Here is a 25,613-nt window from a genome sequence, read left to right as displayed (position 1 = left end):
AGACCTACAACCGATTTTCCTTCTGACTCTTCAAATTACTGGCCACAAAGACCCAGGAAAATACTGCAAACTCTGGGGTTCATGGCCTCTTGCATCCTACTAATTCCATATGCAAGACTGCATATGTGGAAACTACAATGGTATCTAAAAAGCCTATGGTGTCAACATTCTCAGGACCTGGAAGCAGTGATTCCTATCATCCCTTGTATAAAGACACTATTCCTTTGGTGGGCAGAGGCCTGCTACCTCAACAAGGGACTGCCATTCACTCTACCCCCCTGCCGCCCAAACCCTAACAACAGACACATCAGACTGTGCATGGGGGGCTCACTTGGCAGGGCCGTGCATTCAGGGCAAATGGAACCTGAGTCAAATGCAGCTGCATATCAATCAAAAAGAAATGTTAGCTCTACAGAATGCTCTGACAGCCTTCAAGGACCACATCCTTCCAGGACAGTTATTGGTTAAAAACAGAACACCACTGTTATGTGGTACATAAATAAGCAGGGGGGAACCCACTCATACCCCCTCTGCAGACTAACCATAGCTCTGTGGAACACAGCCTTGAGCTACCAAGTGCACCTACAGGCTCAATTCCTGCCAGGCAAGCTAAACTCACTGGCAGATGACCTAAGCAGAAATGTCATGGACCCACATGAGTGGAAACTGGAACCAAAGATATTCAACATGTTGAGAAACAAATGGGGGAGCCCAGAGATAGACCTGTTTGCCTCCCCTCAGAACTACCAATTGGACAAATTCTACGCAAGGACTCCCCCAGACAAGCTTGGAAAGTGGATGTCCTGTCCTTCACCTGGGAAAACCTCTCAGTTTATGCCTTTTCCCCTCTGCTTCTCCTCTCCAAAGTTCTACTAAAGATCAAACAGGACAAACCAAGGACAATACTCAATGCACCAGACTGGCCACGCCAACACTGGTACCCCCTCTTGCACAGTATGTCACTGCTGGAACCATGGCACCTGTCTCCGACCCCTTCCCTGCTGTCCCAGCAGGAGGGCCAGATTCTGCACCCCCAGCTTCAATCCCTGAACCTTGCAGCCTGGCTAAATTACCTGAGCTCTCCATTACCATTCCTCAGTAAGCAAGTGCTGGATGTCATTCTGGAGGCAAGGAGGCCTAGTACTAGAAAATCCTATGCTGAAAAGTGGAAAAGATTCTGTTCCTAGAGCCAAACTCAGGGGATGGGCACAACAATGCCCAGTTTACTGCATATTCTTCAATACTTAACAGAGATGCTTCACAAGGACCTTTCCTTCTATTCTATTAAAACTCATGCCTCTGCCATTTCAGCACATTATAATACAGAACCACCCCTCTTCTCTCACCCACTGCTGAAGCAATTCCTCAGAGGGGCAAAAAATTTAAGACCACTCAGGAGAGCCCCTACCCCAGCCTGGGACCTTAACTTTGTATTGGAAAAGCTCACTCTACCTCCCTTTGAACCAGCTGCAACTGCAGAGTTGAAATTCCTTTCTTGGAAAACAACCTTCCTTCTAGCCATCACTTCAGCAAGAAAAGTGTCTGAATTACAGGCCCTCATGGCGGTGGAGCCCTTCATCATATTCCATGCAGACAGAGTGTCCCTCAGGACCAATCCTTCCTTTATGCCCACGGTGTTATCCAGTGTGGCCCTTAATCAGTCCATTCATTTGCCAACCTTCTTTTCTAATCCACAGAACAAAGGAGAATAAATTCTGCACTCTTTAGACATGCACAGACAACTAAGATTTTATTTGTACAGGACCAAGCCTTTCAGGAAAACTGAACAGCTGCTAGTTGCCTTTGCTGCAGGGGCAGAGGGGAAGGCCATTTCAAAGCAAACCATTTCTAAATGGATAGGCCATTGCATTCATTTCTGCTATAAGCACCATGGAAAACCTACTCCACAGGGGATAAGATCACATTCCACCAGGGCTGCATCTAATTCAACAGCCTTTCTAAGAGGTGTTCCTACCAGGGACATCCTAGAAGCTGCTACCTGGTGTTCTGTTCATACCTTCACCAAGCATTACCACTTGCCTATTTTCTCTAAATTCAGAGCTGGTTTTGCCACTGCAGTCTTGCAGGGCCTAATAGCTGGTCCTAATGCTCTCTAATTGTCTTCTCCCATCCATAGCTTTGGGAATCTACCCAAATGTAATGACTGCAACAGTGAAACACGAAGAACATAGTACAGTTGTGTACACTTACCATAAATGTAGATGTTAGAGTGTATTCACTGTTGCAGGCCTGGTTACCCTCCCTCCAGCCCCCTGACATCTATTTGCTATACCTCTCTTCTTGTTTACTGTATTTAAGCTTTCTGGTGTATTTGCTTATAATTGGAGGTGTAATCTTGTATTATGATTGCTTCCCATTATGGGGGCACCTGAAATCTGGGGCAAGAAAAACTGATGTAATGGCATCGGCTGCATGCTTTAATACCCCTGACTACCTGACGTCATGGAAGAAGAGACAGCAACTGATGCAGGACCCAAGACTTTGATAATCAGGCCGACTGAGGGCTACCTGCAAGCCGATAACCCAAATGTAATGACTGCAACAGTGAATACACTCGAACATCTACATTTATGGTAAGTGTACACAACCATACTTTCTTTCTTCCACTGATAGCACAAAAAGAAAAACTCACTGTAGTACTTTTTTTATGTGTAGGCCTTGTGCCTTCTTCCTTCTATACTAAACTTCTAATATCCTCTTTGCCATTGTTAGCATTCCCTCCCTTTTTATACCCTTTGCAGGATAGTCTTGTTACCATTGCTGGTATCTGACTTCTTCTTTTGTCTGTGCTGGTATTGTTTTTCCATAGTTATTTTCTTCTTCAGTTTTTATCGGACGCTCTCACCATCTTCAAAAAGTGCAGTTCCTGTGGCCATAAAATCCTCAACTCTGTTACTCGTACAGTGTGTGTATAATGTCTAGATGCCACGCTCCTCAATGAAAATTGTACATTTGCTCAAGGTTCAATCATAGAGCCTTGGTCGAGCGAAGATACAAGTTGGTTTTGAAAGGTTTGATTCCCTATTCCTCTTCTCTGTCTGGAGCTTGCCCTTCCACCAAGAAGCCCACTGACAAGTCTAAAGGGGACAGAGGGGAAAAGGCAGCTGAAAATGTAGTTGAAAAGCTTTCTCCTGACCTCTGTCAGCTATGTCTTCAGCTCCACCTGCAAATTTTGAAGACTTCAGATCCAACTACATCCTCAGGTATGACTCATTCCTTTTCTAAGCTGCCTTTTCAAAGGCAATCTGGTTTCTCCTTGGATCCAGTACCTTCAAGACTACATTCCCCTTTTCTGTCCTTCTCCATCTTTGTATTTGTAGTGTATTTGATTGTTTGTATGTCATGTACTGCATTTTATGTAGGGTGAACAAAAAGAGAATTAAATAAAAGAATGTATGAGCACAAGTGTGCTGTAAGTGTGCAAGATGATAAAAATGCTTTAAGTAAGAATTATAAGGACAACAAGTGCAAAGTAAATTTTAAGTTTTGTGTTTTGGATGAAGTTTTGGAAGCAGATAAAAAATTTGATGCAGAAGAACCGAGTTGTAAGGAGTATGAAGGACAAGCAAAATTGAACGCTTGCCATCTACCTGGTTTGAATGACAGGAAGGAGTTCATTGCTTTCCTTAAAAGGAAAAAAAATTACATCATGTGACATCATAGATCATGTGTATTTAATGATTGTATTTTTTGCAACACATTATACAGTCTGAAGAAGTCCTTAGTGGATGAAAGCACTTTCTGTGGATGTGTTGAATTAAAAGTTTTGTCATCTTTTTGTGGCTCTGGTTTGGTTTAATTTATTTTCATTAGTTGTTCCGGATTTTTTTGTTTGTTTTTTGTCCTTCCACCAAGAAGCCCACTGACAAATCTAAGGGGGACAGAGGGGAAAAGGCAGCTGAAAATGTAGTTGAAAAGCTTTCTCCTGACCTCTGTCAGCTATGATTTCGGCTCCACCTGCAAATTTTGAAGACTTCAGATCCAACTACATCCTCAAGTATGACTCATTCCTTTTCTAAGCTATCTTTTCAAAGACAATCTGGTTTCTCCTTGGATCCAGTACATTCAAGACTACATTCCCCTTTTCTGTCCTTCTCCATCTTTGTACTTGTAGTGTATTTGATTGTTTGTATGTCATGTACTGCATTTTATGTAGGGCGAATAACAAGAGAATTAAATAAAAGAATGTATGAGCACAAGTATGCTGTAAGTGTGCAAGATGGTAAAAATGCTTTAAGTAAGAATTATAAGGACAACAAGTGGAAAGTAAATTTTAAGTTTTGTGTTTTGGATGAAGTTTTGGAAGCAGATAAAAAATTTGATGCAGAAGAACCAAGTTGTAAGGAGTATGAATGGCAAGTAAAATTGAACGCTTGCCATCCACCTGGTTTGAATGACGGGAAGGAGTTCATTGCTTTCCTTAAAAGGAAAAAAATTACGTCATGTGACATCATAGATCATGTGTATTTAATGATTGTATTTTTTGTAACACATTATACAGTCTGAAGAAGTCCTTAGTGGATGAAAGCACTTTCTATGGATGTGTTGAATTAAAAGTTTTGTCATCTTTTTGTGGCTCTGCTTCGGTTTAATTTATTTTCATTAGTTGTTCTGGATTTTTTGTTTGTTTTTTGTCCTTCCACCAAGAAGCCCACTGACAAATCTAAAGGGGACAGAGGGGAAAAGGCAACTGAAAATGTAGTTGAAAAGCTTTCACCTGACCTCTGTCAGCTATGACTTCGGCTCCACCTGCAAATTTTGAAGACTTCAGATCCAACTACATCCTCAAGTATGACTCATTCCTTTTCTAAGCTGCCTTTTCAAAGGCAATCTGGTTTCTCCTTGGATCCAGTACCTTCAAGACTACATTCCCCTTTTCTGTCCTTCTCCATCTCCCATTGGACCTGTGAGCTTTGGATCATCTCAGACCCCTATTGTTGCTCCTACTGTGATCCACCCCTCAGCTTTGAATACTTTGGATTCGAGACTTTCAGGATTTATCCAATTGGCACCAAATCTGTCAGAGCCAGGGAGATTTAGCAGCCATAGCCTCGGTGCCATATCTGGGAGTGGGGGCTCAATTCTGAGCCTCTCAAAGTAAGCTCTTCCCCTAGGGTTTTTGGCATTAGCTCGGCTCTGACTTCTGTTTTGAGATTGGGTCAGAGTGATTCTCTGAGCTATCTTAGTCTGGTTGGTTCGCTTCTTCTGGGATCATTCTGAGTTCTTCCTTGGCTTCTACCTTTGAGGCAGTGGTGAAAGTTTTCTACATCTGAGGAGATAGAACATCCTTGCTCCCCTCAGGGTCTCCCCCCTCCACAACAGTCTGTCCTGGGTCCTGAGCCTACTCATCCTGCTCCATCAGAACAAGACAGTCCATTTCAATCTTGAGATAGTCCTCATCCAGGACTCTTCATGGATTTTTTAGTCTTCTACATATTATCCTCCATGGAAGCTCCCTAGAAGCACAAGTGCATGAGGAGGCACATTAACTCCCAGCAGGAATCACTAACAAAAGACACATACTTCAGTAAAGGGAAGGGGTCCTCCAGGTCACATCCTCGAGCTTCTGAGACAAAAAGGTGGTTGTCTTCTGAAGCCCCTTTCCAGGAGGAGTCTGTGTTTCTCGAGGCTTTCAGAACTGGCTCAGCTACTTCTTGGTTGGTACCCCCAGCAGATGAAATGGTGAATCTGATTTCCTGTTAGGCACAGAATGATCCAGGCATGGCAGGATCCATCCCCAAAAAGCCAGATAAATACCTAGCCATACCCAAAGACCATGCCCTCTGGAGCAAGGGCCTCCCAGTCGATCATATGGTGTTGGTGGCAGACACTAAAAAGGAACTTGCTGAGGAAAGTCCTACTGTCCATCCACCTAACAGAGAGTCTATGGCCTTGAACAGATTTACGAAGCAAGTTCATGCATTGTCAACCTTTGCTTTCCAATTACTGAATTATTTGGCACAAATAACAAGGTTCCAAAGGGACTTGACCAAGGAGCTTTCCAAGTCCTTTTTGGGGTTCATGACACTCTAGGAGAAGAAAGCTGTCTTCCTAACTGGCCACCCTTCAGTCCCTCTCAAACACCTCCATGCATTTGATCTCCAGTGCTACAGAGGGCTTTTCTAGAGCCATGGCTACAGGCATTACAATTGGGAGGCTTGCTTGGGTGACGTTATGTGCTTTCATCAGTGCTACTTTTGATGGATCAACTCTGTTTAGACCCAAAGTTAGAGACTCTCTTCAGGAGTGAACAGGATGGGATAACCCTGTCTGCTGTAGGAATACCCCTACCCCTCAGAGGATGCTTTCTAGAAACTAGAAAGGGGAAAGGAAGATATGGTTCTGAAAGTTGCAAGGGTTTTCTCAAAACTCCTATGGAGATAGATCCCCTCCACACACATGTCAGAGAGGGGGAATTCCAATGGTAGATGTCACCCACATAGCACAGGACTTCAGAGGTCTATTTACTGAGAAGCCTTATCAGTGGTCCCGAAGGTTTGCCCAACTGCTGCACTCTGGAGACAGATGGGGGGGGGTGCTTGTATCTGTATCTGTATTATCACCAAAGATATCTGGGTACAGAGTGTATTTACCAGAGGCTATTGCATTTCCTTTTCCCACCCTACTCCATCAAAATAAAGTTCCCAGTGTACCACCCTGACAAAGGAAAGACACAGCCTTAGATGTTGAAAAACTAATAACAAAAAGAGTCATCTAAAAGGTCCCACCAAGGTTCCACCAGACCAGCAAGGGTTCTGAACTTATTTGAGATTCTTTTTGGTGCCAAAGAAAAATGGAGACTTTGGGCCAATTAGACCTAAGCCATCTAAATCTCTTTGTAAAGCACTCAAAGTTCAGACTGGTCACAGTTCAGTCCATACTTTCACTTCTGAGGAAGGACAATTGGATGTGCCAGATAGAGCTGCAGGATGTGTACTATCACTTCAAAATAGGCAGGCAATCCAGGAGGTATTTTTACTTCAAAATGGGGTCCAGTCACTTCCAGTTCAGAGCCCTGCCCTTTGGTCTCAATGTATGGCAGTGGTTGCAGCTCACTTGAAATTACTAGGATTCCAGGTGTTTCCGTACATCAACAGATGGTTCTTCACTGCTCCCACCAAGCATCTTTTGATTTCCGCTAGAGACTACTTGCTCCATCTATGCCTTAATCTGGGAATCACAGTCAACTACAGCAAATCACACCTTTCTTCCACTCAAGTCCTGGAGTTCATAGATGCTCACCAGAATACAGTTTCTCAGACAGTGAGATTACCTCAGTGCAGAGTATCCACTTTACAGCATCAAGCTGTACATCTCTCTTCAGCCTCTCCCAGCCAGTTTGGTTTTATAGCTCCTCGGGTCAATGACCACCTCCATGACACTGGTTGACAAGATTTTATGTGAGAGTGCTACAGTGGACATTGGCAGTCCAGTAGTCAATAAGATGACAACCTATGAGTTCTTCTCATTCGAATCATCAAGATTTGCAAAGAACATGTGTCCTGGTGGATCCATGCCCCAGGCGTTCTTCACTATCGACCCTTTGTTCCACCCTTGTCTGAGGCCATGGTAACCAAGTTCGGTCCCAGTGAGGTGGAGGGGCACTACTTGGGACAGACAGTTCAAGGCACATGGTCCCCCATAGAGGCCAGTCTGTACATTGGTGTTCTAGAGAGGAGAGCAGTCCTTCTAGTGTTGCAAGCATTGCAGGATGTTTTTCTCTGGGGATGATTGCTATACAGACAACATGTCAGCAGTCTGATGCATCAACAAACAGGGAGGACATGATCTTATCCCTTGTGTTGAGAAGCAATGAAAGTGTGGCAGTGAGTCATCTTTTCCAGTTGCTTTCTAATAAGCAGTGCTTATTCTGGGGAAGTACAACATAGCAGACAGACTGAGCAGATCTATTCTTTTGCCTCACACGTGGTGTCTTTTTCCTTCAGTGGTGAAGCTGATATTTCATCAGTGCTGTCAACCATCTTGTGATCTTTTTGCCTGTCATAGGTTGGTACTAGGCTATCGGCCCTAGGGCCTATACAAGCCTAGCAATAACAATTCCCTGGCTATTTCTTCTCACAATATTTACTTCCCTGGACCCCTGCCTAGCAGGGCAACTGACGTGATCCCCGGGGTGAATTTCTTATCTCCTATCCAATCGTCAAAGTTACTTTTGAAGAGGGCCAAAGAAGCCCTCTGCTTGACATGTATGGGCAGTCTATTCCACAGTTCCAAATGCAGCAGTTTTTTTCCCTGATTCCCCCAGAAGGAAAGCAACCAAGAGGTGCACTGGTCCACAACCCCCCCCCCAGTCTTCTCTAAGCTTATCCACCTCCCCCCCCCCCTTATCCTGAAGTTTCTACATAAAGCATGTCAATGGAAGAGCATGGTAATCCTCATTGCCCCTTTTTGGCATTGTCAAGTGTGGTTTCCCTTCCTTTGGCCTAACTTAGTACACCCTTCTTGGGTACCAGACCCAACTCCAGTCCTCCTATCTCACCAATTCAGATTGCCTCATCCGGACAGTCAAGCCATGAAGCTGACTTCCAATGATGGCAAGGCAGTCCAGGCTTTCTTCTCAGGTTATACACAGTCTCACTTCCTCCTAAAAGGACCCGGCCAAGAAGATGGACAAGAGCAAATGGAAAAGGTTCTCTATTTGGGCTCAGCTCTAGCTGTCCTAGATTTGTTTTGTTTCAGTCTTCTGTGAAGGAGCAAGTTATTCTACAGTCAAGGTACAATTAGCTGATATTTCCAATTTTCATACTGGCAAAAGTCATTCATTCCTGGTGTGATGCCCACCACTGCTACCAATATGTGATGACCACCAATATGTGTTGTCCCCACTCTGGGCCTGTAATCAAGGAGCCTGAATCCTCACCACTGACATTGGAGAGGGACATGCACATGGAATACAAATGGATACACTCATAATTTCCAGATGCAGAACTCTGCATCAAGTGCGATTTCCCTTAACAGCACACAGGGAACACACTTAGCCCAGGGTCTGGATGTCTATGTATCTGTCTCCCTCCGGGTCCCCAGTAAGACTCCCCACTGATACAGCTGTAGGGTTAGGTCCTCAGCTGAGTCAAAGCCAAGTCTTCAATCCTGTATGCAAACCCAGTGCCTTGTGTCCCTGCCCCAAGTAACTGTCACCCACATCTTTAACATTTAATTTTCACACATGCATCTGGGAAAGGCTGGCACAGATTACCCGCTCTACCAAATTTGCCCAGACTATGTTGTGGTTATCACTGCCACCAGTCAGTACTATAATGTTCTTAACAAAGGGTGTCCAATTGTACTGTGTAATATTAAGATAATAATCAAGACAGTTAGGCATTCTGGAGTTGCCCACATAGTGTCACCAAATAAATGTAAGTACTCTCAAAGGTTAGATACTTTCTACAAGAACCACACACATTAAAAAATTTAAATACATTTAATAATAAAAGTACATGAAAATACCAAATGTATTCACAGTAAACCACATAGTTCAGACCACAGGAAATATTGAAAAGGACATTGATGGACAGATTTGGACAAATAAAAACAATATCTAAACCAAACTTCACTATATTCCTGACCAAGTCTAAGAGAATTACTGTTCCGTAGTTAAGTTACTTACTACCACAAGGCAAGATGCTGTGGGTGAGGGTCTATCCAGTCAGGTTTCCCAAACCGAATACTCAGTACTCTGAGAGTTCTCTTTGTAATATCTAAAATATCATTTCCAGGATGGTTGACAGAATGACCTCATCTGGTCACCTGACTCTAGGTTTGCACAGTATTCCCCTTTGAAGCTGAGCCAGGAATTTGCACAGACTGCCACAATACACATCAAAATGTTTATGGCAGTGCCTGTGGCCACCCCTCTTTTCACTGAGCTAATGGACAAAGGCACCCCCCCAGACCCAGCGTCTCCAGTCCTTTTCAGCACTGTGGGGGGTGCCTTTTAATAATTTTAACAACTCACTCACATTTCCCTTATTTTGCTTAAAGTTAACCTGTACTGTACCAGCATCCTCTATTTATTTAATTTATGTATTTATCTATTTAACATTTGTTAACCAGGAATGTCTGACTTGGAACAAAGCCAATTTTCACCAGAGGCCCTGGGAGAAATGCTCCAGACGCATGTCTTTGTAACGTTGGAGGAAACCCACATGAATGCAGGCAGGACATGCAGACTCCACACAGTAAGCCCTCCAGCCGAGAATCAAACCGGAGAACTTCTTGCTGTGAGGCAACAACGCTACCACTGCGCCACTATTAAAACATATACATTTAATTCAACTACAATAATACATGTACATTTCTCTTCCATTTCAGCAGGGTGCACTGTTGATACATTTCAACACATGCAAAGCTCACAAATACATTTTCAGCAAAAACATCTGTACAAAATCAGTTTGATATAAAAATGACATACAGGTCTAATACATCTGTCAAATGACATACAGGTCTGATACATTTGTAACACAAGCATCTTGTATAAATCAGTTTGATATTCAAAGGGCATATCATTCTTTACAAAACTCCAGCTGGCTATGCTGGCACTTGCCCATATTGTCACACCTGCCATCTCTAAAACTGCGCTAAACCTTTCTGAAGGATAACTTTTTATCAGACCACCTGTTATGCACCCTACTCCTCCTTGGGACCTTACAATACTTTTATAGGCCTTAATGCAATCCCCCTTTCAACCAGCAGCTAAAGCAGATTTAAAGCATTTATCCTGGAAAATTATTTTTTCTAGCTGCTATTACAACAGCCAGGCAAGTATCTTAACTTCAGGCACTGTCTTGTCATCCACCTTATCTTCTTCTTTTTTCGGCTTTTCCCAGTTAGGGGTCACCACAGTGGATCACTTGTCCGCTCATGATTGGCAGTGGAGTTTTACGGTGTCAAGTTGCTAGCCCAACGCCCAACCTTCCACAGAAGGCACATGCACACACACACTTCTTAAGTCCTTAACATTTGGACAAAAGCACTTAATTTGTGAGTTTTCCACTTCAGAATTTGGTGTCTTTTTGTTTTTTGAGTTTGAACCTGTTTTGTGTTCTTTCTGAGTTTGTGGGATCATGGTATAAACACTATAAATGAATCCCATTTTCACCACTTGTTCTCCTAGACTGCAAAGCTCCTCACTTTGTCATGGTATAAACCATAAACAAAAAAAGACACCAAATCCAGAAGTGGAGAACTCTTTAATGTCACAAATTAAGTGCTTCCGTCCAAAAGTTAAGGACTTCTTAAGTCCTTAACATTTGGACGGAAGCACTTAATTTGTGACATTAAAGAGTTCTCCACTTCAGAATTTGGTGTCTTTTTTGTTTTTTGAGTTTGGACCCGTTTTGTGTTCTTTCTGGGATTGTGGGGTCATGGTATAAACACTATAAATGAATCCCATTTTCATCACTTGTATCCATGATCTCATCCTTTTAGTTACTACCCATACTTTATGACCCTAGTTGAAGATAGGGACTTAAACTGATAAATTTAGAGCTTCGTAGAAACTTACTAGGTTGTTGATTTGTGAGGATCTTTAGAAGCCCAGCCATACATTTCAATTATGTTATTAGCCCTTATATTTTAAGTATGAATAATCCAGAGAAGAGCAGAACATTAACATGTTGACTCTATCCAAGAGGGACAAGGTTACTAAACTAGAGGTGAATTTCACCCAGATTATATTTGAGTAGTGTTAGAGAAGTACTTTGCTTTATGTGGAGAGAAAGACTATGCCAAAGATGTGGTATTCTCTGTGATGCATATATGTCTTTCCAACATGTTCTACTTATGATGCAGAAGAGATGTCGAATTCTTGAGCAGGTGGTTATACCCCCTTTGGACTCATGAATGTGCAGAAAGTCTGAAAGGATAGAGTCTATAGAGGCTGTGTACACCTGGCAGAGATCATCTCTCAGTAGCCTGTATGACTCTGATAATCAGGATAAGGTTTTACGATGGTCTGCATAGTTTTTATAATTTAGGTCCCTTGATTTTCTTAGTAAGCAAGCATTGTGAGCATTTGAGTGTCAAATATTTAGAGAGTTGCATAGTAAAGGGGGCATTATACTCATTGATCAGCCTGATGAGTGCAAAATACAGTTGAATGATCATTTCCCTGTATTTGTATGACATACCCTTAGTAGGAAGCTGTGCAATGAAAAAGCACATTCTTAGAGTAGTGGATACATGGTAATCAAGGGACAGGTCATTGTCAGAATAGGTTCCCATGTCCCTAACTACTGGATCAGATTTTAGGGATGCATTGTCAATATGATAGTTACAAGGATATCCTTGCATACAGAAAGACAACTACTATATGCTTTTTGTATTCAGTTTTAGTGCACGTTTTTGACACCAGCTTTTGGTTTAGGAAAAGTAGTCTTGGAGGATCTTAGTGTCCTTTGTGGATTTTATGATGGCACCAAGTTTATAGTCATCTGGAAACTTAGCCATATACTCTTAACAGAAGGTTTGTCCTCTGAGAAGTAGATGCCAAAGAGGAGCGGCCCAAGCACTGAACCCTGGAGTCACCACTAGTGAAACAACCTTTTGGAGAAGATAGAATAGCCCTCCATAATTTCCTGGGTTATATTTGTGAGCCAGTTTGCTATCCAGTGAGATACACAGGGGTTAACATTTAGCTGGGATAGTTTGTCTACAATACCTGAGTGTGGGATGGTGTCAAATGCCTTTGAGAGGTCCAGATATGCAGTGTATACTGATTTGCCCTCATCTGTTGCTTTAGTAACCTTCTCAAAGAAGTCAACCAGGCTAGGCAGGATCTCCCCTTAGCAAATGTGAACTGGCTTGGGTCGAGGGTTTGTAAGTTATCTGTGTCCTTATTTATTAATTCCATAACCATGCTTTCCATAGCCTTACAGATGAGGATGGTCAGACTTGCGGGTATATAATTTCCTGGGGGTGTTGATTTCCCACCTTTGTGCAAGGGGATAACAGTTGCTGTCCTCCATTCCTCTGTTTGGAGACTGACATTGACTAGCCTTTGTAGTCATGTTTTAGGTTGGACAATAAACATTTTGGTACATTATTTGGCACCATTGAAGCACTGTTCTTGGCCTTAGATAGTGCCTTGAGAGTCTTGTTATTGGGAGATTTAAGGGAGGAAGTATAGATGCAGGTATGAGATCTGCGAATATAGGAGTTGAGAGGGTGGGTAAAGTTAGAGCTAAATTTATCCCCTAGTAGATTGGCTATGTTTTGTGGGTCCAAGTATGTGATATCATTCCAGTGCTGGGCATTGTTTCTTAGGTTTCTAACACAGTTAATTCTCCCTTTTTAATGCTGTAGGCAGTACATATCTGCAGTACTAACACAGCTGCACCATTTCAAGTGGTCAGTCAACAACCCCCTACCCTCGCTCATGAACATGACTCAAGATAGTTAATTTCCTCCACTTTAGGCAGCTGCTCCCCCTTCTCTGCAAAAATAAGTCCACTCTTTTTTCTGAGAGAGAGACAATGACCATGGATTTAGACGTGTTGATTCTCATCTTTGTTGCTGTGGATGAAGCAACTCACTGCTAAAGTGCATGTTGGACATCATACTTCAGGCCAACAGGAGAGCATCATCTGCAGACATTATAGCGACACCTCTTGTTTCCCCACTGTGGATGATCTCCATACCTCAGCTGATTTCATGTTCATAATAGTTATGAGTAAGATGGGGAGACAAGATATACCCTTGGCAGAGTCTTATGACCACCTTGACTGTGTTCATTTTAAGACAAATGCAGAGGTGACTTGTTTCACAAATACAGGGACAAGTAACAAAGCAGTAGTGGCCCAGAAATCTCAAATTGTTGTAGTAGTTCCCAGAAGGCATTCCCAGTAAGATATTTATATGAGTAAATGTTTAACCTTTTGTCAAGGTGGGTCTGTAGCAAAACATGGAAGTCACATCCCAAAATATAAAAGAAAAAAACTGAGCACTACACACATCACAAATACAATTACATCAGTGGTGTACATCAATAAAAATACAACCATACCTTGCACACATCTCGCAGGTTAATCACATTACAACCAATATATGAAACACAAATAATGAGATTGTACCTTTAGCCATAGTTCACTCATTCATGTTTTCCCATTTCCAACACAGTGGAGATGAAAGCTCATAGAGAATCCAGTTCTGCTTCATTCACAAGCTCTAACAAAAAATAAAAGTAAATACGAGTTTAAAGGAAAACAGGCTATTTATTAAACGTATTTATCTTATCTTATTTATGTGTAGTACCAGAAAACAGCTATAGTAAGCAAAACAAAAGCCATCCACAATTGAACTTCATGGAAAAAAATCAGTTGCACTTCAGAAATCTGTTCAGCAAAACAAATTTCAGCAAAGTGAATGACTCCTTAGTGGAGGATTGTAGAAAAAAGAAAGTACACAAACTTCCCAGCCCCATGAAAAGTAAATACAACATTACATAGCTGAATACTTACATTTTACAATAATGCACTGTAAAGCAAACTTTGCCCTACCAAAATGTGGTGATACTGAAAATCTTTTTTGATTCTGCAAACATGGAGTTTTCCTTTTCTGCTTGGCTTAACACTGTAATGATACTGTAAAGACTGGTTTGCATGGGATTGTTAATGTCGTAACATTCCCCTATGTTTGGCATGCTCGTTCATCTTTTCTTTGATGGTTTGGTTTCTGTTTCTACAACATCATAAGTGACTGCTGTGTGTTTTTCCTCCCACAGGCTCATGAAACAATGATCAGGGGCTGCATGGCTGTGGCAGAAGAGACCCTACAGTCCTTAGCTGCTTTGAGACTCCAGTATTTAAACAGTGACTTTTCCACTCACACTCCTTATCCTAGACTGGAAGAAATCTTTCCAATGGGTGTTATCCAAGCTCATGTTTATGCCACTAAGACATTGTATTCCTCAAAGTGTTGCAGCAAAAGTTTCCCGAACACTTTGTTTCCAGGTGCTTTGCATAACGGACTTTGGACCAATGCTCTCCAAAAGCTGAAGGCAGAAGAGGATCAGCAGCTGATTGGACGAATGAAGGAGGAAGGTACTGCTGTGATGACTGCTATCATTGAAAAGTGGAAACAGCTGCAAGGACTAACTAAAGAGGAATCCATGTTGAAATATCTGACAATTGCAAAAGAGTGGCCTGGATTTGGATCATCCCTTTTTGAAGTGGATCTGTATATGGTATGAGTAATTTTGCTCTAGACTCTTAGAATGATAAAGTTGGACTGTAATCAGAAGTACTAACAATTTTTAGTCTAATGTTGCTTGCCACCACATATTTTTGTGTGCATTCTGAGTACTCTGTCTTCTCAGAAACACATATTAGATAAAATGCATTGTTTCTTTAGATGTGCCTTCACTGGATATTAGATTGTAGGTCTGGCTTCCATGCCAGGAGCCCAGTTCATAACTCAGTACTGACATTGCAGGGAAGCATTAGGCAGTTGTGCACTGTTGCAGTGCCAGTCCAGAAGATCATACCTGAATACTGACATTGCAAGAAAGCATTAGACAGTTGTGCTCTGTTAAAGTGCCAGACCAGAACCTGGATCATAACTCAGGACTGTCATTGCAGGGAAGCATTAGGCAGTTGCACACTATTACGTGCCAGGCGATCCATTTTGGCTGTGGAAATGGAAATTAAAAAATGCATTTTATAACCAGAACAGACAGTTCTACTGCAGACATCATTAATTTCAGGTTTGAGACCAATAACAATTTTAAAGAATTTGTTGAAAGTGGAATACTCAGCAAGTCAAACATTATATTGTATCCAAGCTCCAGTATATAGTTGAGGTCCATCCAAAAGCAAATTTACAGACTGTATCCTCACTGTGTCTTGCAACATTCAGAACCACAGCAGTTAATGCTGTTTTGTTTCATAAAGCTATTTAGTAACTCAGAGAAGCCTCCAAAAGCTGAATATGTTTTGCTGGTTAAGTACTTGTCCTTCTTTAAAACACAATATTTTCTTTCCAAACATTTTAATACTGGCTTCAGTACTTTCTTGTAAACAGCTTTTTGTTTATATCTCACAGTACACTTTGCAGCTGGTTTGCAGTAGACAAATGTTTGTGATCAACAGAGCTCACTAGTGTACTCTCATTATGACAAAAAAAAGATTCAGGGGACACTGTGTGAGTGCATGTGTGTGTATATGTGTATATATATCGGTCTACTTGATATGGTCGACAGTTCATATGATCGAAACTCATTTGGTCGACAGCTCATTTGGTCGACAAACAGTATTCAAGGCACTTAACAGGGATTTGCCCCCCTCCCCAAAGTTGTGCGACCCTGGAGTTGATATATATAGTTAGGGGGATGTAGGGGGCACAGCCCCCCACAGTGGGGGGTGGGGGGCGAAGCCCCCCCCCACTAATATTCATTTAATTGTCATTTAAAACTTGAAAATACAGCAAAAACTAAACATTTTAAACGAATATGGGTGGGGAGGATTCGCCCCCCTATGCCCCCCACACACCCCTAACTATATATATCAACTCCAGGGTCGCACAAGGTCGCAAATCCCTGTTAAGTGCCTTGAATACTGATTGTCGACCAAATGAGCCATCGACCATATGAACTGTCAACCATATGAAGTAGACCCATATATATATATATATATATATATATATATATATATATATATATATCTTCAAAGTAAGAAAAATACAGAGCTTTGTAAGTACACATAACAGTAGGTCTCCCAGCAGAGGTTACTGTAATAGTAAACTGTAACATTTAGGTTGTTCTTGTTCTTCTATGTCTTCATTCTGTCACAGATGTTCTTCGTGTTTCACTGTTGCAGTCATTACATTTGGGTTATATGCTTGTAGTAGCCCTCAGTCAGCCTGATTAACAATGTCTTGGGTCCTGCATCAGTTTCTGTCCCTTCTTCCATGATGTCAGGTCATCAGGGGTATAAAACATGCAGCCAATGCCATTACATCAGTCTTTCTTGCCGTGCGGTGCCCGAAACAGAAGCAGTTCGCAAGTGCCGGTCGGCCGACTCCTGAAATTTTCATTTTTGAGTTTCAGAACCTAAGTCTTCAACTAAAGTTAAGTACCCCGTTGGGGAAACTTTTTCTTGCTCCTTACCGATGTCAGTAAAAGTTAATAATTGCATTACTTGTGGAAAGCAAATAGCTCATAAAGATTTTAATTCGTACTGTATTCCTTGCCTAGGCCCTGACCACGACGTATCTTGCTGTCGGTTTTGTGCTTTATTTAATCAGCGCACTATCCGTCAACGGTATATTTTCGCCTCAAAATATTTCAGTTCTCATTTTAATTATCCAGAAATGTCGTTGTTTAGCCATTTGACTACTAGGATTCTGAAAAAATGCAAAGATAAAGACAGAGACAGGCCACCGAGGTCCAAAACTGCCGACGACGCTTCTCCTCAGCCAGTCACCAGTTCGCCGGTACTCAGTGAGGCACTTTCGCAGCCCCTGATACCTGCTGCTTTTGATTCGCAGGCCTCTACTGAGACCCATTCAGAGTCCGGTATGTCGCGAGATGCTTCAACTATGGAACCTGTGGATGTCTATACCTTGGATGGGTCTGGAGCCGCTGTGCAGGCACTGGCTTCTGAGGGTGTATTCAGGCCTACGGACTTGCATATTAAACCGATGCCTCCTCCTTCATTTAGGCCTAAATCTCGAGCCATGCCTAAAAAAACGATGCCCAGGCCACATGCTCAGGCCTCTATGTCTAAAAAACAAATGATAAGAATGGCTGAAGATCTTGTAACTCTAATCAGAGGAAGCCAACCTCCCCCTTCTAAGAGACCTAGGGCTGAAGTTGTTTATGAATCTTCTGACCAGGATTTTGATTTTTCTGATTCTTCTGATGATCTGGATTTGCCCTTATCTACTTATGAGGATTCTGATGCAGAGGACTCTATTCCCTCTGCTTCCCCTCCTGAGGATTTTTCTTTTGGTGAAACCTTACATACTCTAAGGGAGTATTTCCACTTGGAAAGCCATGATTTTTCTGATTCAAAAAAGAGGCTTAGGGATTTCTTACTCCTGCCTCAGCATAGGCCTTTAGTTATTCCTCCTGTACTAGACATGGTTGATGATGCTTTTTCAGAATCTAGTTTGGCCCCTGATTCTTTGCCTCCTGCTCCCAAAAAACCTGACTGATATTACAGGATTCCTGATTCACACAAGTTCCTTTTTAAAAATCCTATTGCGGATCTAGATACTATTTCACAGGGACCCAAGGGCATTAAGGCTTCTACAGCTAAAAAATCGTACCCCTTCTGATAGAGACTCCAGGGTGCTGGATAGATGGGGTAAGAAGGTTTACACTTCTGCAACCTTGGCCATTAGGGCTTTAAACTGCCAGTTTTATATGTTAAAGTATCAGCAACATGTTATTGGATTGCTTAAACAGAAAATTATTTTGATTCCTGACTGTGTGAAAAGAAAGAATTACAGGATATAATAAATTCTGTTGAACAGGTTGGAAAACATACTTTGCAATGTGGATTTGATTAATTAGAGTCCTCTTGCAGGGCTGCTGTTACTGGGTCTGTGCTCAGAAGGCATGCTTGGCTTAAGGAGCAATCTTTGCCTGATCATATTAAAGCTAAATTGTTGGATGCTCCCTTAAATCAGGACCGCCTGTTTGGCAACAAGGCTGAGGAAGTTCTTAAAAAGATGGAAGATAAAGCTAAATCTATGCAAACTGTTAAAGATTTCTTACAAGTTCAGCCTCCTATATTTAGTAGGCATTGGCCCTCTACGAATTGGTACTTTCCAGCCCCTTCCAGGTCTTCTCAAGCGAAACCCAGGCGAAACCCCAGGTTTCAGTCCCATGGGACACATAAGACTAAGCAGTAGGGGGTTTCCGTACCCAAAGCAGGGAGTGGTAAGACTCCCCCCTATGGAAAACTGTCTCAATGACTTGCTTTTAAAACTTCCAAGCACTTCTCAACTGAATGCTCCTTTAGGCGGAAAGATTAGTCTGCAGGCCAAAAACTGGGAACTCATTACCCAGGACAAATGGGTTTTAAATGTAGTGTCCCAAGGATACAGATTTCACTTCCACACCTTACCAGCATCAAGTGGGTGGCCAGATCTACCCCCAAGTCAGTGGGCAGAGGCCCAAAATCAAGTACTCTCTCTCTTAAGCATGGGGGCTATTTAGTTGGTACCAGAAGCGGAAAAGGAACAAGGTCTCTATTCGAGACTTTTCCTGGTACCCAGAAAAGGCAATACATGGCATCCTATCCTGGACCTTTCTACTCTAAATTCCTTTCTGGTGATTCCAAAATTCAAGATGCTGACTCTTCACCAGCTGCTTCCTATGCTAGGCAAAGATGCATGGTTGGCAACACTAGACTTAGAAGAAGCATACCTGCACATCCCTTTCAGGGAGTCTTGCAGAAGATACCTATGCTTCAAAGCAGGCTACATGCACTATCAGTTCTCTGCACTGCCCTTTGGCTTATCCACTGCGCCCAGGGTATTCACAAAGTGCCTAGCTCTAGTCATTGCATTTTGCAGGCAAAGAAATATTCAAATATACCCATACCTGGACAACTGTCTAATTCAGACAGAAAGTCAGTAAAATACTTTTGAATCATCTGGCCTTTGTTCAAAGGGTACTGACTTGTCTGGGTACACCATAAACGAAAATAAATCATGCATGGTACCCTGTCAACAAATTATATTCCTGGGAGCAAGCTACAATACAACTTCCCAGATGGCTTTCCTTACTCCAGAGAAACAGATTCATTTGACAACCTACTTCAAACAAGTGGCCACAAAAACCCAGTTATTTGCAAGGCAAATACTGCAAGCCTTGGGGTTCATGGCCTCCTGCATTTTTTTAATTTCATATGCAAGGCTGCATATGAGGAAACTGCAATGATATCTCAAAAGGCTATGGTGTCAACATTCGCAGGATCTAGAAACAATGATTCCTATCATACCTTGCCTATGCCTAGAGTACCTTTGGTGGGCAGAGGCCTGCCACCTAAACAGGGGATTTCCATTCACACTACCCCCTGCTGCCCAAACCTTAACAACAGACACATCAGACTATGCATGGGGGACTCACCTGGCAGGGAAGTGCTTTCAGGGCAAATGGAACCCAAGTCAAATGCACCTACACATAAATCAAAAGGAAATGTTAGCTGTACAGAATTCTCTGACAGCCTTCAAGGACCACATTCTTCCAGGACAACTAATGTTAAAGACAGATAACACCACGGTCATGTGGTACATAAACAAGCAGGGGGGGTACACACTCTTACCCCCTCTGCAGACTAGCCATGGCATTGTGGAACACAGCGTTGAGCTACCTGGTGAATCTACAAGCTCAGTTCCTGCTAGGAAAACTAAATAGACTGGCAGATGGACTAAGCAGAAACCTCATGGACCCACATGAGTGGAAACTGGAACCAAGGATTTTCAACATGTTGACAAGCAAATGTGGGAGCCCAGATATAGACCTGCTTGCCTCCCCCCAGAACTATCAGTTGGACAAATTTTTTCACAAGGATTCCCCACAAACTAGCTTGGAAAGTGGATGCTCTATCCTTCAGTTGGAAAAACCTTATCAGTTTATGCCTTTCCTCCTCTGCCTCTGCTCTCCAAGGTACTACTAAAGATCAAACAGGACAAGCCAAGGACGATTTTAATTGCACCAGACTGGCCACACCAACACTGTTACCCCCTCCTGTGCAGTGTTTCATGCTTGGCCCCATGGCACCTGCCTCAGACTCCTTCCCTGTTGTCTCAGCAGGAGAACCAGATTCTGCACCCTCAGCTGCAAACCCTGAACCTAGCAGCCTGGCTAATTATCTAATCCCTCCTTTACCACCCCTCAGTAAATCAGTGATGGATATCATTTTAGAGGCTAGGAGGCCTAGTACTAGAAAATCTTATGCTGCAAAAGGGAAAAGATTGTCTACCTGGAACCAATCTTAAGGGATGAGCGCAGCAGTGCCCAATTTACCTCAGATTCTACAATATTTGACTGAGATGCTTCATAAGGGCTTGTCCTTTTCCTCCATCAAAATCCATGCCTCAGCCATTTCAGCTCATTATAGCACAGAGCCTCCCCTCTTCTCTCACCCACTGCTCAAGCAGTTCCTCAGAGGGGCCAAAAATTTAAGGCCACCCAGGAGAGCTCCAACTCCAGCCTGGGACCTTAACTTTGTCTTGGAGAAGCTCACTCTTCCTCCTTTCGAGCCAGTTGCTACTGCAGATTTAAAATTCCTTTCCTGGAAAACGGCTTTCCTTTTAGCAATCACTTCTGCGAGAAAGATATCTGAATTACAGGCCCTTATGGCAGTGGAGCCTTTCATCATCTTTCATGCGGACAGGGTGTCCCTCAGAACCAATCCCTCCTTCATGCCCAAGGTGGTATCCAGTGTGGCTCTTAATCAGTCCATTCATTTGCCTACCTTCTTTCCTAACCCACATAACAAAGGGGAATGGATACTTCACTCCTTAGATGTGCACAGACAACTTAGATTCTACTTGGACAGGACTAAACCTCAAAGGAAATTTGAACAACTGCTGATGGCATTTGCTGCAGGGACAGAGGGTAAAGCTATTTCAAAGTAAACCATTTCAAAATGGATAGGCCACTGCATTCATTTCTGCTATAAGCACCACATGGAAAACCTATTCCACAGGGCATCAGACCCCATTCAACCAGGGCTGCATCTGCCTCTATAGCCTTCCTCAATGGCGTCCCTACAAGGGACATCCTAGAAGCTGCTACCTGGAGTTCTGTACATACTTTCACCGAGCATTATCATTTGCCAATTTTCTCTAAATCCAGAGCTGGCTTTGCCACTGCTGTCTTGCAGGGCCTTATAGCTGGTCCTGATTCTATTTAAATTCCTTCTCCCAACCCTAGCTTTGGGAATCTACCCAAATGTAATGACTGCAACAGTGAAACACGAAGAACATAGTACAGATGTGTACACTTACCATAAATGTAGATGTTCGAGTGTATTCACTGTTGCAGTCCTGGTTACCCTCCCTCCAGCCCCCTTTCTTCTTTTGGCTATACCTCTACTCTCACTTGCTATGCTCAAAAAGCTTTTTGGTGTATTTGCTTTTTTGTTGGAGGTATATCCTTGCATCATAGATTTAATTGCTTCCCATTAGGGGGGCACCTGACATCTGGGGCAAGAAAAACTGATGTAATGGCGTCGGCTGCATGTTTTATACCCCTGATGACCTGACGTCATGGAAGAAGGGACAGCAACTGACACAGGACCCAAGACTTTGTTAATCAGGCCGACAGAGGGCTACTGCAAGCAGATAGCCCAAATGTAATGACTGCAACAGTGAATACACTTGAACATTTACATTTATGGTAAGTGTACACAACTGTACTTTTTCATTATCAGTAGTACATAGCCTAGGAAGACCTTAGCTGGTCCATGTCGGCATCCCTTAGTATCTTTGTGGGTGTGCAAGGCACTCATACATAGCCAGTGTTGCCAGAAGACACTGTCTGCTCTTTGACCCACTTAGCCCCAGTGGAGAATCATGTTGTCCATGAAAAATGATAATAAGTTGACTGAGAGTTAAGTATAATTCAGTGGGCCTGAGGAAGGTTAGCCTTACTTTTACAGTGACCACTACTTGGAGTTCTAATGTTAGAGTAAATATTCTTACACACAGTCATAGTATCATCTTCAGAGAGGGTCACTAAAACATTTAAGCATGACGTCTTATTAGAATCTTAGTAAGTGCTACCATACCCAAGTGAGGAAGACCATTATAGGAGCTGACATCTGATGTAGCAGGAGCCATGCCAAATTATGCCTTACCCCTTACTTATTTACTTGGAAGTGTAGTCTCTAGGCAGTGTGGCAACTTTTAAAACGTGTAAAAAAAAAAAAAAAAAAAAAAAAAAAAATGTTGAAATATACTGCTGATGTTGCTACTGCCCTATTAAAATTTGCTGCTGCTGAACATAGTACATTTTGCAGTAATAATATAGTATTGTTTAGAAGTAGATTTTTTTTAACTTTGAAAATAATGTCTGTCCCATATATTTATGAGTACGTTTTCTTACATTTACCTATAAAAAGTGTGGAGGTTGAGTGGACTATATGTGTAGTATAACTTTAAAGAGTGGGTGTAGTCTTAAGAGGATGAATTACACATGGTCTTCTCCCTAACTCTTGCATGTTACAGTAAAGATTTTAACATGGGAACATCAACCCTGCTTCTATCTTATGACTTTGCAGTCATGACAGTTTATTTAAAGAATTATAACCCCCCCCCGTATATTTTATTTATATATATATATATATATATATATATATATATATATATATGTACACACGCTCGCGCGTGTGTGTGTGTGTGTGTGTGTGTGTGTGTGTGTGTGTGTGTGTGTGTGTGTGTGTGTGTGTGTGTGCGAGATAGTATTATTTATATGCGTCTATGTGTAAGTATGTGTGTGTGTGTGTGTATGTGTGTGTATATATATATATATATATATATATATATATATATATATATATATATATATATATATATATATATATATATATATATATATATATATATATATATATATATATATATATATATATATATATATATATATATATATATATATATATATATACATATATATACACACATATATATATGTGTTGTTGGAGCAAGTGTTTGGCTGTGGATAACGTCATGGTGATGGCGACCACCTAGAAGGAAATGTCAGAAGTGAGTTCCACTGTCCATCCTCCTAATAGGAAGTCTTGGGCATTGAACATATTTAGGAACTGAGTCTACACATCAACAGCCTTTGCTATCAGGGTGCTGAGTTACCAGGTACATGTTAAGCATTTTCAGAGAGATTTGACCAAAGAGCATTCTAAATCTGTCTTATGGTCTTTGTCTGATGAGGAGAAAAAAATCGGTCAACTAACAGTTGGGTACTCTCCAGTCCTTGTCTAATGTCTTAATGTGTCTCATTTCTAACACCACAGAAAGCGCATCTAGAGCTGTGGGCAGTGATATAACCATAAGGAGACATGCTTGGGATGTGCCTATGTGATTTTGTAGAACATTTCAAAACATCCTTCATCGATATCCCGTATGACGAATCGACACTCTTCAGTACAAGTAAAAGGTGTAATCCAAAGCAGCGAAGAGCAGCAAGAAACAGCGATGAATAATCTCCACAAAAAGTTTATTCAAACACATGACATAAACTTCCTCCAAGTCCTTCTCTCAAGCACTTTCGCTCAGTGCAATACTGAGCTTTATCAAGATAACAATGCAGGGCAAAGCAGCCTTATTTATAAGGATTTTATGTATTTCGTACAACATTGTGCTGTTTAATTTTCAAATTAGTCAGCAATTAATTTTAATTTTAACTTGATTGGTTTTAACTAATGAAGCACATGATCTCATTAAGAGACCTATAAATAAGGCTGCTTTGCCCTGCATTGTTATCTTGATAAAGCTCAGTATTGCACTGAGCGAAAGCGCTTGAGAGAAGGACTTGGAGGAAGTTTATGTCATGTGTTTGAATAAACTTTTTATGGAGATTACCTCTGGCTTCATCGCTGTTTCTTGCTGCTCTTCACTGCTTTGGATTACACCTTTTACTTGGTCTTAGCAATTAATTTTAATTTTAACTTGATTGGTTTTAACTAATGAAGCACATGATCTCATTAAGAGACCTATAAATAAGGCTGCTTTGCCCTGCATTGTTATCTTGATAAAGCTCAGTATTGCACTGAGCGAAAGCGCTTGAGAGAAGGACTTGGACGAAGTTTATGTCATGTGTTTGAATAAACTTTTTATGGAGATTACCTCTGGCTTCATCGCTGTTTCTTGCTGCTCTTCACTGCTTTGGATTACACCTTTTACTTGGTCTTGGTTTCGAGCTTTTTGCTGTACTCTTCAGTACAAAAGTTAAAGAAATACTGTCCAGGAGTGAACAAGACAATAAGAGCCTTTCTTTTGTAGGAATCTGGTTTTCTACCCTCCAAAGAACCTTTTCCAGAAACCATAAGGGAGGTGAAGAAACTTTAGTTCCATAAGTCTCAAGGGTTCATTCCTGACTTTCCTGGAAGGAGACCACCCTGTGGCAGTGGGGGAGCTGTTATGGCGGATGTCATGCTGAAGCAGTAGTATTCTGCAAAACCAGTCCTTTTGGGGTCCCTCCTCTGAAAGACCTTATCAGAAGTACTTCCTAAATGATCGCCCAGCTGCCTCTGTGTGGAAGCAGTCCAGAGCACTTGTCTCTGCACCCTACCACCTGGATGTCCATCACTCAAGAAGTTTGGGTGATGAGGATAATAACCAGAGGCTATTCCATCCATTTTCTGTATCCTCCTTCACATTAAAAGAAAATAACCAATGTTTCACCCTCACAATGGTAAGCGGTAGCCACAGAAATAAAAAAGCTGTTAAGAAATCCAGTCATCCAAGAGGTCCCACCAGGCAAGTAAGGATCCAGAATTTACTCAAGATTCTTTTCAGTGCCAAAAAGAACTGGGACCTAAGGCCAGTTTTGGACTTAGTTTGAATAAATTTGTTAAACAAGCAAAATTCTTGATGGT

General features: G+C 41.9%; 1 protein-coding gene across 1 annotated transcript in view; it reads left to right on the top strand.

Annotated features, from left to right (window-relative positions):
- The window catches only part of PLEKHH3 (pleckstrin homology, MyTH4 and FERM domain containing H3), a 777,695-nt gene that overhangs the window by 710,409 nt on the left and 41,673 nt on the right, over positions 1-25,613 (top strand). Inside the window, exon 11 of the mRNA XM_044054707.1 lies at positions 14,765-15,226. Coding sequence (XP_043910642.1) covers positions 14,765-15,226 — 462 coding nt within the window. The remainder of the gene's footprint in view (positions 1-14,764; positions 15,227-25,613) is intronic.

The sequence above is a fragment of the Protopterus annectens genome, chromosome 13.part0 (genome assembly GCF_019279795.1).
Source record: "Protopterus annectens isolate FY-2018-M chromosome 13.part0, PAN1.0, whole genome shotgun sequence".
Classification (NCBI taxonomy): Eukaryota; Metazoa; Chordata; order Ceratodontiformes; family Protopteridae; genus Protopterus; species Protopterus annectens.
The sequence above is the reverse complement of the archived record's forward strand: the minus strand, read 5'-3'. Positions and strand labels throughout refer to the sequence as shown.